The 13,706-nt window shown below is 39.8% G+C and overlaps 1 protein-coding gene across 1 annotated transcript; it reads right to left on the reverse strand.

Moving 5' to 3' along the window:
• Positions 1–435: 435 nt before the first annotated feature.
• On the reverse strand, positions 436–9,818 carry CD28 (CD28 molecule). The gene is made up of 4 exons (XM_054381333.1): positions 9,755–9,818; positions 3,889–4,242; positions 3,521–3,639; positions 436–576 (listed from the first exon to the last, which is right to left on the reverse strand). The coding sequence occupies exons 1-4, from the start codon at positions 9,807–9,809 to the stop codon at positions 436–438; spliced, it is 669 nt and encodes a 222-aa protein (XP_054237308.1). The 5' UTR covers positions 9,810–9,818.
• Positions 9,819–13,706: the final 3,888 nt, after the last annotated feature.

Raw genomic sequence — 13,706 nt, forward strand, 5'->3', positions numbered from 1 at the left:
AGGAAAGGAAGTTAAGGGTTAAATTTAAGGCAGCAGTTATTGGGAGAGGTCAGAAGTTGTGGTTCTCCCAATAGCTGAGCAAAACCACGAGTGTTAGAAGGAGACCAAATCTGAGGTCTGATGCCATCTTTCTGTCTTACCCACTTAAAATCCTCAACACAAGTTCTATCTTATTTCCAGCCATCACCGAGCACAATTTTTTTACCCCTGCTCACCCATCCCCCACCCCCCATCCTTCATCCTTCTCCCTCATGTTTGTTTGTTTGATTTTCTTTTTGTACATTATATTGAAGCTTAGCCAATACTTGCTGTGGTGTAAGTATCCATGATCAGTAACGACAAACGTTATGAGAAATGAGAGTCTGTCCTTCCATGTCCAAGAGCAAGTGACTGCCTAGAAGCACATGAAGCTACTGGCTTGTCAGCTGGTTAGTATCATGGTTGCCAGGACCGATATGCAGTGTAGTCTCGTGTTGGAGCGTAGGATGGGTAACCTTTCTTCTTCTGGTATGGTGGATGCCGGGGAGTCATGTTCATGTAGTCATTCTGATGGTACAGATTCTTCTTGGATTTTTGCTATGGGAGAAGGGTAAAGTATGACAACATTTCTGCAATTAATTTGTCCCACCTGGGGTGAACATTCAAAACAGAAGAAGAAGAACAGGGGTCCTTTGAACAGAGGGGTTTTGACTGAGACAAGTTAATACTGAATTTGATTAATTTTTCCTTATTTGAATTAACAAATTGTCTTACCCAGCTCTCTTACTGACTGCTGAGATTTCTGGCCTTAGATCCTGGTTCATGGAAGCAAATGTACTTTTAAGGCATCCACAGGTTTAAATACATATACAGAAGAATTAGAACACGTTCTCATAGAATAATCTATGGAATTTACCCGACCTGCATGCACGTGTCCAGCTTATCTGCTGAGATATTTACAGTGGTAGTTCTCCAGGTAAAGGAATGCTGCAAACCAAGGATACAAACAGATGCCTCTCATCATGAATTCTCAGCTGTTGAATGACTCAGCAGAAGCAATATAGTTTTAGCATTGAAGGTTGTCCTCATTTTAGGAGGAAAAAAAGAAATTAGTTTAACTCTCAAACAGAGTAAGAACAGGAAAAATCATCCCAAGCTGTGTGTATTATGGTTTGCCTACCGTTTACAGCAGCAACACACAATGTGTATGCTCTTCTGAGCCCTCCTTCAAGGGGTAAAAGAATCAGAGCTGATATTAGTCTTTTATCTGTCTCACTGTCTGGGCCTCAAAATAATCTCCTTTCCACTGTTGAATTACTGCCTTATAATGACCCTGTGAGAAAAGGGAGGTATTGTCTTTTTCAGAAACAAGAGCAGAAGAAACAAGAGAAATAATTTGCTTATAATCGGAGAGGAAGTTTGTGGCTACAGCAACATTTAAACCTCTGACTGCTGCAGGCTGTGCACAAGGTTGATGTTTTTGCATAGCTTAAGGCTTTATTGATCAGGGGCCAGGTAAAGTGCTTCCATGCTTTTTCCTTAAGGCTGCTCATATCTTCTTTTGTAATCTCCTTTTTACTGAAATTTTCTCCCTGTATACATAAATTTTTGCATATGTTGCAGTACACCTGTGATATGGAACTAGAGGATGTTTGCTTTAGAAAATCTTATGGTCGAATTATGCTGCATGTGCAGAGTGGGGCTCTTTGAAGCAATTTAAGCTTTTTTTATAGCAGTGTTTTATATATATATATATATATATATATATATATATGCAAGGTGTCAAATGTCAGTTACATGCTTCTTAAGCCGTGCAATGCAGTCAATGTAAGGAAATAATTAGATGCAAAAGCTTTACCTGTACATCATCTCTCTTATATAGAATTCTTATAATTCACCTGAGAGGTAATTTTGCATGGGAGGAAGATGCTAGCATGAGTGAATGTTGGACTGTTAGAGGATCAAAGACTGATGCTTTTAGAGAGAAAAGCAGTTTTCCTCCAGGAAAGGCAGAAACGTATGAAAATAGACTGCTTTCAGGAACTCAAGTGAAACAGGTTTGCCATGGCTGACAAGTATTGTATTTTAGGACCTTTTTAATTTTTTTTTTACAATTCACAGTATCTTCTAGGTAGATGTATTTATATACAGCAACACTATAAATAATCCACAGTCAGAGTACATATTATCAGGAGAATACCAGCAGCAGCGACAGCAGCAGGTAAAAACTGATGGAGCAAACAGCACACATCGCATTGCAGCCTTGTCACTCTTGCTGGGGGCAGGTATGTTAGTAGCACAATGTGTAGCTGTTAGTAGCAAACAAGTAGAGCAGACAGAAAGTGTTTCAGATTGAAAGGATGATTTTGGAGCTACAGTGTCTCATCAGAGCACAGCAGCTCTCATTTAACACCAGCAGCTGTTTGCTGTAATCCTCTCAGCTTTCCTAGGAGTCAGACTCTACAATAAGGCACACTGAAGGACCACCTAACCTGCCTTTGTGTTTTCTTATGGCAATGCCCCATTGATTATTTTCCATTAGAAATAGCAATGTATTGAGCAAGTATATTTTTGTTAAATTAGAGATCTCAAGCTTTAGATAGCACTGAGAGCAGCATTCTGTATATATGCAATATTTAACAGTCAGGGATTCTGGGCCCTTTATACTGTAATGTGCTAAAAATCACTATCTAAGGACATGATAGAGGGGAAAGGCAAAGTGCAAGGAACCGAACTCCTGACAGTCGTTGTTTAAGGCTTTCCCACATGGAGAAATTTGTAAATCAGCTCTGGGACAGCAAAATCCAAATACTTGTCTAGAAAGATGTCCTTCTGCTGCCTCTGCATGAGGCCTCACTCTCTCTTTACTCTAGCAGGTAGAACTGGACGTGACCTGGGCCAGACAACTCTCTGGAGTGACTGGAAAGCAAAAGTAATGAGCTAGAAGACTATCTCAGCTTTCTTAGGGTTAATGTACACAGGCAGATAGGGTCCACTGAAATCCCCATGCTCCTATTCCCTTGTAGTCAAGCTGCCACAAATAGTGGATACTTGAGAGAACTGCTGGATAGACACAAGACATCAGTGCAGATGGTCTTGGCAACCCTGAGAGTTGATTACTCTCCTGGCTTTCTACAGCAGATACCTTTGCTGGCTTCTTAGATTGTTTTACTGTAGGAGAGCTGCTTCTACCAGCATAGTCTCGAAGGGTTTTGCCAGGAATGCTTATAGATTTCCCTGTCAGGGGCCATTGGCAGAGATAGAGAAAGTGTCCCACTATTGCTGGTGTGCAGGGCACTGCCACTGCTATGGCATTACTCTTTACTTTATAACTCTACTGCAGAGACCTGATTGTCTACCTGGAGAGCATCTGGTGTTTGGCTCTTCTGGGGCAATGCATGGGTGTGCATATAGATGTGAAGTGAAGAAGCACTGTAACCCTGAAGTGAGAGGTATCAGTGTGTAAACATGGCAAGTACAGCCTGAGAAATCAACTAGGGACAAAGAACATATAGTGCAAAGGAAAACAAGAATTTCTTACCCAGTAGTTAATAAAAACTGTGGTTATTAGCATACTGTACAAAGCAAGGATTCCAGTCATTGCCACCATAATCCACAAAGAAATTGCAGACTGAGGCTCTTGTATTTCGATGGGTGTCTCTTCTTTAAGGAAAAGAACAAAGAAAACTTTAAATTCATGAAAGCAAAATCATCAATCTTTGCTTATTTACTCGTTGTTCCAATGTGCCATATATATTAAGCACCATTTTAAGATGGTTTTTTTTCAGGATTTCAAGAATAGAATGTAGTTTTACCAGACAATCCAACTTTTTTTTTTTTTTTTTTAAGGAAACTCCTTCAAGTCATTGTGTAGGGGGAGGATACTGGCCAATAGAGTTCCCAGCTTACCTTTCACATGAATGACAGTCCCATTGCTCTTCTCATTGCAGACGTACGGAGGTGGATACATGGCCTCAATTTTGCAGAAGTAGATGTCAGTTTGGCTGGCACTCATATTCCAAAGATTGAAGATGACTTTTCCTTTATCATGAGTCACATGGCAGTTGGAGTCTTTATTTAATTTACTGACAATTTTGGATGTGTTCCATGAAATAAAGCAAACTTCCACTGCACTGTTTGCCCCTTTGTGCAATGAAGCTCGAAATTCCTCCCCTGTTCCATTGTATGTGTAGTTGCAGATCAGAGTTGCAGTTTTGTTATCTACAGTGAGCAAAGGACGCTGAGCCACTAAAATCTTGTTTTCTGTAAGGGAGGGGAGAAAGTGAGAAAAACACTTTTTTTATAAAATACCGTATGTGACTTCAGAACCACACATCCTCCCGTGCAACTCTTCTCCATATCTCCTCTCCCCTGCTGACACTCCCTGCTAGGAAGTATGTAACCACCAAGCTGCAGAAACAGTTTCTCACTGGAGCTCTTGTTGCAGCAATCTCCCTCTATGCAAATAATTACACGATCACTAGGGGAGACTGTGAGGTTAAGGGTGTTTTTCTTCAGAGACAGAACACTAGTACAAAAAAAGTGTGATTAAGATTTAACATCAGGGCTCGGAAGGCTACTCTGCCTGTGTGTCCATGTGTGTATAGAAAAGGCCACCTTAGTCTATCCCTTCCTTAGCAAGCAGGTTCCCAGTGGACATTTATGGAATGAAAATACTGTGAATTAAATGCTTAGTTTAGCAGTTGGATAAGAGACTATCGTTTACACATTTGCTTTTTAATCCAAGGGCAGAGTTGCAGATTTTGCAGGTGGAATTTGTTGAACCATTTCAAGGGTTTGGACTTTGATAATGAGCACTAGAAGCAGGAACTGCAATGATTTTAAGTTAAAATAAGTTATTTCTCTAGCTGGCAGCTGCAGTAGATTGTTAATCTCTCAAAGGACTCAAGAGCTGACTAATTTGACACTGCACTGGCACTTAGCACTGGAATGGTCTGCAGAAAAAGATGGAGGTATAATTCAATTTGAATTGACCAGACTGATACATAAAGAAGTGTCTTCTGCCATATTGACCTCTGTGCTACCATCTGCCAAACAATGAAGCATCCCAAGGACTATGGAGAAAGACAACTTCTTCCAAGAAAACACATTCTATACAAATGAGGTCCTGTTTTTCAAATGATGACCATTAAGTAAAAAGAAGGGGGAAGGAAGTTGCCAGAACTAAGGACAGCCCTTTTCTGTGTGTATGTGACTGCAGAAGTCTTCATGCCAGCTCAACTCATATGAGGCCACAGTAGACTTTTATAGATCCCTGAGAAATGCTGAGGTTGTGGGAATGGCAATCATACCTCTTGTATTCAAAATCTGCTGCAAAACCTGTATCCTTTCTGCTTGTTCCATGTGATAAGACTTTAAAAGGCTAGTAAGGGAGATGTGGTGGGAAGGAGACAAGATCCAGAACTGCCCAAAACCAAGTATTTCACAGTGTTTAACAATATTTAGGACCAAAAGACTACATTTCATGTGTTCACACTTCCACGAGAAGATGGAGTACCCCAACTCCTCTTGATTAGGACACTCCTTTGGGATGAAGGTGATCCAGGGAGTAAAGGAAACACAAAGAGATGCATGAGATGGCCAGAACTAGTGTAGGGTGTGGGCAGTAAAAGTAGTCCCTGGCTAGCGAGTTCTCAATTTATCAGCCCAACCCATGAAACTGCTGAAGTTGTTAATTTTCTCACTGAAAGTCTTACCAGCCCTTTCTTTTCATGAAAGAAGGAAGACATGAGACAGTGAATATCCTGTGGCCTTGTCTTTATCAAAAAAAGATTGTAGTCCATCCTCCTTGCATCTCTTTGTTCAATATAGCATAAAGGGTTCTAGAGCAGAGCTCATCACAACTCTGAAATCCCATGTTTGCATGGAACCCAAACACTGTGAAACTTTTTGTTTTGATGAAAGATGAGCATTTCCAGGCTTTCCCGCAGAGACAGATCTTGAAATCCTGGAACCAAGGGGCAGATTAATAACAGACAAGGCAGATTTCTAGCTGAGGTTCTGTGTATGGTGAATTTTCATCAAAATGAAGACATTTCAGCAAAACATTTCGGTTTCATCAAGTCAGCATTTTCCAAGAAAAGCTCTCACATAAGCTTATAAGGCATTCTAGTAAGGGATGAGGTTTGGATTCCACCCCTTTAGACAAGGTATTTGATCATATTTTGATTGCCTAAGTGGCAATGTGCCAGTCTGTGGTAGACTTGTTCTACCTTTAGCACAGCAGAATTCTACACATCTCACAGAGTGCCCACCATGACAACCTTGATTATCACAGGGATTGAATACACCAGAAAAGACCTCTTTTGTCTTAGAGTTTACTGCCAAAACAGGCGTAGTGGAACAGACACTTGCAGAAGCATTACACTTCAGAAAAATATTTGCCCTTTTTCACTGCAGGTACTCACAGAAAACTAACGGATGTTTATTGCTCAGCCTGATCAGTTTTTTTTTGCTATAGAGAGAGAAAAAATAAAGAAAATTGAAAATCTCATCACTGAGGAACAATCTTCAAATGTTCTTTAGACTCATCTGCAGACCCCAGTGACTAACCCCCACCCTTTGCTATATTAAGCTAATGTCATCCAGATTCCTGATGTTTAGTACATAGCTCCATGCCTTAAGATCCAGCATTTAACTACAGACTTGGACCATTTATGTCCCTGCCATGATATTTGCTAATTGGCAACCAGTCTTTTTTGATGCAATCACTATTAAAAAAAAGGAAAAAAAAAAGTTCCTTCAACTTATTTCCACCTCCTGGATTTATTGCCTGATCTGTTTGCCTTGACATGCCCGCTGGATGTTGATAACTCAGCCCCTTGCTGCTGGTGTTGGAATGCAGGGTGTCTGAACAGTGGGAAGAAGATTATTTGTGGATTATTAAACAAACACTGTTCCTGTGTGGTATAAACTAAGCACCTAAATCTGTTTTCAGCAAGTGGCTGTACTAGTTCAAATCTGAAGTGATAGAGGGAGATCTTTTGGTTTTCATTTATAGGAACTAACCTGCACAATGTGAATTGATTGGGCTGTAATTCCAGCAGGGGCAATCCAGGCTTACCCTGAGTTGTGTTAGACAAGTTCTGTTGTCATTCTCCACAGGACTCGGAACAGTTTTTCAGTTGAAGAAAGTCAATCATGACAAAATATGTATTTGTTTCATGGGGAAAATATAGTAAGGCCAGACATCCTTTACTTCACTTGTATTCTAAACACAATTTGATTATATTCTTAGTGGCATCTGGATTATGATGAGCAACCATGTGCTGAGTCTGCTTTTGCCTTCACAGAGGCAGTTTTTCTCGTAAGAGTCGCTTTGAGTTTGTTAAAATGGTGGAACTCTGAAATATTTAACATGTGTTTCCATTAGTGTATGCTTTCCCCTAAACAGGGCTATGATTGCTATTTCCAGAGCTGTGTCATCGTGCATAACCAAGAAAATGGCAGTTATGAAATTTGTGTACAGTTTCAAAAAAGCAATGAAATCTAAAAATGTGAAATCATTCAAATCAGCATGCGCAGGATATAAGCTTTCTTAGAATTTATAAGCAATGGTGTGTAAGACTCCTAAATATTTGTTAAGATTTTTTACACCTTATTTATCATACTAGATGTTTGTTGCAATCACATCTGATGTTTTCTGCATCATGAAAAAAACAACCATCTATATATAATACCCATAAAACACTGATTCTCTAATCATGGACCTCTGATGGAAGTAAAACTTCATTGAAGGCTTTTTTTTTCTTATTTGCCAAGAAAGTGAAGTAGGGATGACAAAGTACGGAAAATAACTATTTCGAGGTTTTTTTTCCGGAACTTTCCGTGAATCATCATCAGCTATTGGAAAAAAATATTCTGCTAAAAATATTTTATACTCTCTTTCTTTTCTATGCCAGTTGACTTGAAGAAGCTGTTTGCCAGAGCAAGGAATCTGGGATAAGTTGGGATATCTATAAGCATAGTAATGAAACAGTCCTCTTAAAACCCTGAGGGGACAGGGGGAAATTTGAAAGGAATTTATTTAATCCACAAACAGAAAGACACACATTTATGTTATAAACAATTCCCTTTTTTGCTGCTGCTGGTCTGTTGTACCTTTACTCTTTTTTATCCGGTACAAAAATCTTTGTCTTTTACTTTGGTTTTAGGCCACCAAGCTGTGCATATAATGTGCAGCTGGAGGGATCTGCCCCTTCTAGCTGTTACAGACTTGCTTTGTACTAATGTTTTCCACTTTGGTGTTAGTACTGCAGGAAGCATTGTACTGTATAAAGCTCAGGTGACACTCTTGCTTTAATCAAACCCAGCATGAGCACAGGGTTTTTTTCTTCTCAGTTTCTGACTTTATTTATTTATTTTGATACAAGGACTTGTTGATGTTGGTATAATCTCAGCTAAACTTTGCTTCACACATCTTTGCATTCTGGTAATCTCCTGCTTTTCTTTAAGTAGTTGAACAGTCTTAGTGAAGCTGTTTGAGAGACTCAAGTTTTTCATGCAAAGCAAGTGTATAAATGTCTATGGAATCATGGAATAACCCCTGTAAACTTTATTTTCTTTTTCTCTGTTCAAAAGGGTTGCTTAAAAGCTGCTCGCACCTCATGGAAAGATTTTTTAAATTGTTAACCCACTGCTGATAATTACCCCCTCTTCAATCAGTGTCTTCTCTGACAACCCAGGGACCCACTGTGGAAATAATTGTGATATTGCAAACACAGAATTAAAAGCATAGGAAAACAACAAGGAAGAAAAAGCCTATGATCTCTTTTAAAAATGGAGATCATGGTGTTATCCAAATTACAATGCCTTCACTGAAGAAAAGAATTACAGAAAAATAAGGTAGAAATAAGGAAAAAATATATTCAATTTTATCTCTTCTAATAGAAAAAGCAGTTCTTTAAAGATGTTCTGTATGTAAAAAGTTTTAAAATGGAAAACAGGTTTTTGTTCCTATCTGTAACTTGACTGTAAAATACAAAACACTGATGCTTGGAGAAGACCCAATAACAACAGATCACAGGCCAGTGGGTTGAAAAATTATCTGTCTCAAGATTATCCTAGCAAAAGCTATCATCCCTTGCATTGGTTTGCATTTTGATGTACCTCTTGGAAAGTTGCATTAACTCTGAACATAGGAGCACTACATCAAGAAGACAATGCCAAGACAAAATACTCTCAACCACAACTGGAAATTCAGAAAGATTCACTCAGAATCAGGTTTTTAATATCACAAATAGACTTTTTTTTTTTTAGCTGAAGATATTTTCCAAAAGAAATTAGGTATCTATAAAGTATTAATGCAAAACAACCCCAGAAACTCAACAATTCACACCTTCCCATGTTTGAGCTGAGGCTGCTGTGAGAGGGGCATTTGCATCGGGTCTGCTCAGCTCCTCTACTCCCCACTCCTCTGCTTTGCACTTGTGAATGAAATTTGTAAAGCCAGAGGGGCAAGTGTCCATGTCTATCTATGCATATAATGGCCAAATGCATCTAAAGAAAAGTCAAACTCAAAGAAAGCTCTTGAGTCTCATCTTGGAGGGATACTTGTGTCAGGGAAAAAGTCAGCCTCATATAAAGTTGATCTATGCACAGCGTTAGAAACATGTCTTGTCTCTCTCCTTTTGTCAAAATGTAGGATAATTTGTGCAAAATTTATTCAGTGCTGTGCTAGACCTTCTTCCCTCTGATGATCAAAGTGAGGAAAAACAGTGGAAAAGATTGAAAAGGGGAGGAGGAAAGTTGTTACCTGTTACATCAGCAGTGGGGATGAAGCTGAGCACCACGAGGATCCCCAGGAGCATGGTGTTAATGGTGGGCCAAATTCCTTGTCCCACCCCCTCCAGGCACTGCCACGTCTCCCAGGGGCCTGAGCCACCTGCCTGCCTCCTTTCCCTGTGGGGCTAGGCTGCACTTTCGGTTGCTCACACAACTTCTCTCCTCCCTCCACATCACATGATACACAGACAACTGAAACCACTCTAATGGCAATGCTTGAAGAAGAAGTTGCCTCTGCAAAGCTCAGCAGCACCTAATGCATAGTGGAAGCCCACCTGTCAAATCAGGGACTCTTGTCCCTGTATTGTGAGATGCACACTTCTGTTTGGAACCCTGCAGGGTTGCTCCTATCAGGAAGCAAAGAATTTCCCTGGAGGTGGAGTGCTGTTTCTTTACCAAGTATACATGCACATGTATATTCTGTTCCCATCATCATGGCAGAAGAAAACAGCAGTTTTCAGGTTCCTGGTGGCCGAACCTGGCTCCTCAGGAGGTTATGTGCTCAGAAAGCTGCATCTCTCCTCACTCCTAGGAGCAGAAACCTTGATTTCTTAGCCTGCTGGCTTTTGCCTGCTTTCTCAGCTCCTGGGCACACTGGCATGTTTTGGCAGGAGATGATCTAGGCTTGTTCTTTTCATTTTTCTGCATCTGTTTGCCCCCAAACAGTGCAAGAAATAGTGATCTGGTTATTAACTAATTACTTTTGTCTGCCAAAGCAGAAATATTTAAATGTATCAATGCCTGCCATTATCTGTGATTTATCTGACAGAAGAGGTGTTTAGCAGGAAGGCTTTGAAGAAAATTGCTTCATTGTAGAAAGGGATGAAAAGCCATGACCTAGTCTTCTTTTTTGCTTAGTATTTGAGATCTTTAGGTCATGTTTTATCACAAATTGTGTATGCAATTTGAGAACAACTTTAGCTGATATATTCCATTTGAATTTTATACATTTTAACAATATTATTTTGTATTGCAATTGGTGTAAATTGCCCGCAATATGGAATGTTCTGGAACTTCTTTATACTTATAAAGAAGAGAAAGAAGTCTTTCCTAGTCCATTTTGTGGCTTCTAGATAAATATACGGAAATATTTTTTGAGTCATATGATTCTATAAGCAGTTATCAATTAGACAGTCTCGGCTTAACTTGAAGTAATAATCACAAACAGAGTTATGTAATTCAGTACCTTTTTGCTGAACTGCCCCATCCTGGAGATGAAAACTACTATTGCCACATCTTCTGGCTCCAGGAACTGGACCCACACAACATTTATAAAGCCTGCTGCACAATTCTGCATCGTAGCTGTTAGATCCTTTTTGTATCTGGAAATGGACAGAGAGTATATTCTCCCCTCATCATGGATTAGCAGAGTATATTCCAGAGAAAGAGCTACTACCATTAATTTCACTGGCATATGGTAGCAAAAGGGCACCACTCAAATGGAAAACTGGTTGTGGAAACAGTTGCATAGGAAGAGACTCTGCTTTAGGAATACTACCAACAGAAACCAAGAGGTAACAGTGTGCACTATCTTTCGTGTAGCCATGAACCCATTTATTCCTTTCCATCCTTTGTTGCTCCTCTTTTATCTCTCCCATGGTGAAGACAGACCAAGGCACTAGCTGCAGACAGTGACAGGACTGGTGATGGAATAGAGGAGAGATGGAAGAGGGGCCACTGAGAAATTATCCAATGTGCCCTAGAGACCAAGCTGTGGTGTATCATTTCTCTTTGCACTGATGAACAGCAGTAGCAGGTTTTCCAGAGCCTCTGGTCATGATTTTTGTTTTGCCTAATGGTTTCCTGTTTGATCCCTGGCATAAGGAAAGGCTTTTGTGCTACCATCCCCATCTCACCCCTAAAAAGGCTCTTGGTTCATCTGCACTTCTTGGTTTTCTAGAATTTTAAAAGGGCACAAATCGTTGTTGTGTTCCCTAGGGTATGGCTCTTCTCCTTCTCTATATTGCATCCCTTCCTCTAATTTAAACAGTTCATTTCTGATCACTTAGATACTTGTCTTTGTCACTTCACCTATCTGCTCTTTTTCTGTTGTCAAAGTTATCATGAGGGTTGGGGAAGAAGGTATAGATTTCAGCAAGCTATTCTGCACTTAAGACAAACCGTGTAAAAGCTTATCTAGGAAAAAAACCCAAACAAACAAACATGAAAATGTCCCCTAATGTGCCCTTACTATTAATTTTTTGTCTCTCTGTCCCTCCTTCTATATCCTGAGCATTACCCAAGAGTGTTCTGCATTATCATTAATTCAGGCACCATTCACTCCTATTCTTACCCTATTTTCCATTCAGATGTCTGTATGCTGGCAGGCAGGCTTTGCTTGCCATCACAGTGATAGAAATCTAGATTAACATCATATCAATGGAGCTAGAGTTGTGAGAGCACTCAAAAAGCTAAAATGCAATTTGGACATGTTTGGGGGAAAAAAATAAGGCTTCCATCCCATCATAAAATGGCTGAAATTTCAGCCCAGGAGAGGTAAATGTGTTTTCAGGGTGTACAAGAACCTAGAGTATAGGCTTGAGCTTTTTTTTTTTTTTTTTTGCATCACAACATGTAAATAAAATGACAGTCCAGGTATTTGATCACAGCTTTTTGTGCCTACTATTAGAAAATCAAGCACTGACAGGAGCTATGATCTGAGTTTTAGAGAAGTGCAACATGAGCTAGTATGGTTTCTCAGAGGATTATCTGGACAGCTTTTTAAAAGTCCTAAGATATCCCAAGCAGGCTATCACTTTGGCTTTATGTTAAAGAATGAGAAAGTAATGACCCCCATATCCTGAGCCAAATGTTCCGCTGTTAAGAAAGACATTCCAAATTTGGTATGACTAAACAAGTAGATAGTTTAGAAGCTACTTTTAAAATAAATTAAGTCTCCTTTCAATCATTGGAAGTCGTATAGTGCCATAATTGATCACAGCACTTATTCTTGTTTTCAGGTAAATAAAAATGTACATGCATACTAGAAGAACAATTGCAGCAACATACTATCATGCACTTATTCCTGATGACTCTAGTCTAATAGGAGGACATTATGTCTAATATTAGGACTAATACTACCATTTAACCACTATAGAAAATTAATTTTTAAGTCCCTGGACTATCCCACAATTCCATACAAAGATTAAATTTTACAGTTGTCTGAAGGAATATTCCTCTTTCTTCCCTCCCATGAGGAATCGTAACAGAGACCATGAGTGAATAGTCTGGATAGACTTTATTCTACTTGTATTGTATGCTTGTAATATTGTCCCTTGCTAGAGTAAATGCTTGCTGGGAAATAAGTCCTTAGCTCTTCTCAGTCTCTGTTTTAGAGCTGCTGCCAGGCAGCTGAAGGGAGCTGGGCTAGCTCTTCCATTTCTCCAGTGAATGACGAGCTAGTAATCTTCTGTCCTCCCTAAGGAGAAGGGTATGGGAAAAATTGGAAAATAGCCGTTAAAGTCATGAAGGACATGACAATAAAGCAGCATTGCCTGCATATAAGGTAGTTCAGAATGCCTCATTCTTTAAGAATGAATTTCTTTCCCCCTCTTTTAACCTTCTGAAAACAAAAGAGTTGAATGAGCTCCGCAGGAATATTACAAGCTATTTTAAGTAAGAAGAAGCATCTTCCCAAGAACTTAAGGCCTAGAAACCCTGAGCAGACAAATTCAGAATTCAGCATTGTGCAAAACGACAGCTTCCAGCCATCTACAGCTTGTCCAAAGAAGTTACATAGATACCGAAGCATTGCTGACAAGGTTTCTGTCTGCTAGGGCTGTGCTGTCTTATCCTAGGGGAAGGTGGAGTATCACAGGTCCTGCCAGGTCTGAGGGTCTGTTGAAGGGCTGCTGAGGGAGGAAGGCTTGAATGGCAGTCACATAGAGCAGGAGTCCAAGCCTGGGAGATACCTATCCAGTGTG

Source organism: Indicator indicator, chromosome 5 (genome assembly GCF_027791375.1).
Source record: "Indicator indicator isolate 239-I01 chromosome 5, UM_Iind_1.1, whole genome shotgun sequence".
Lineage (NCBI taxonomy): Eukaryota > Metazoa > Chordata > Aves > Piciformes > Indicatoridae > Indicator > Indicator indicator.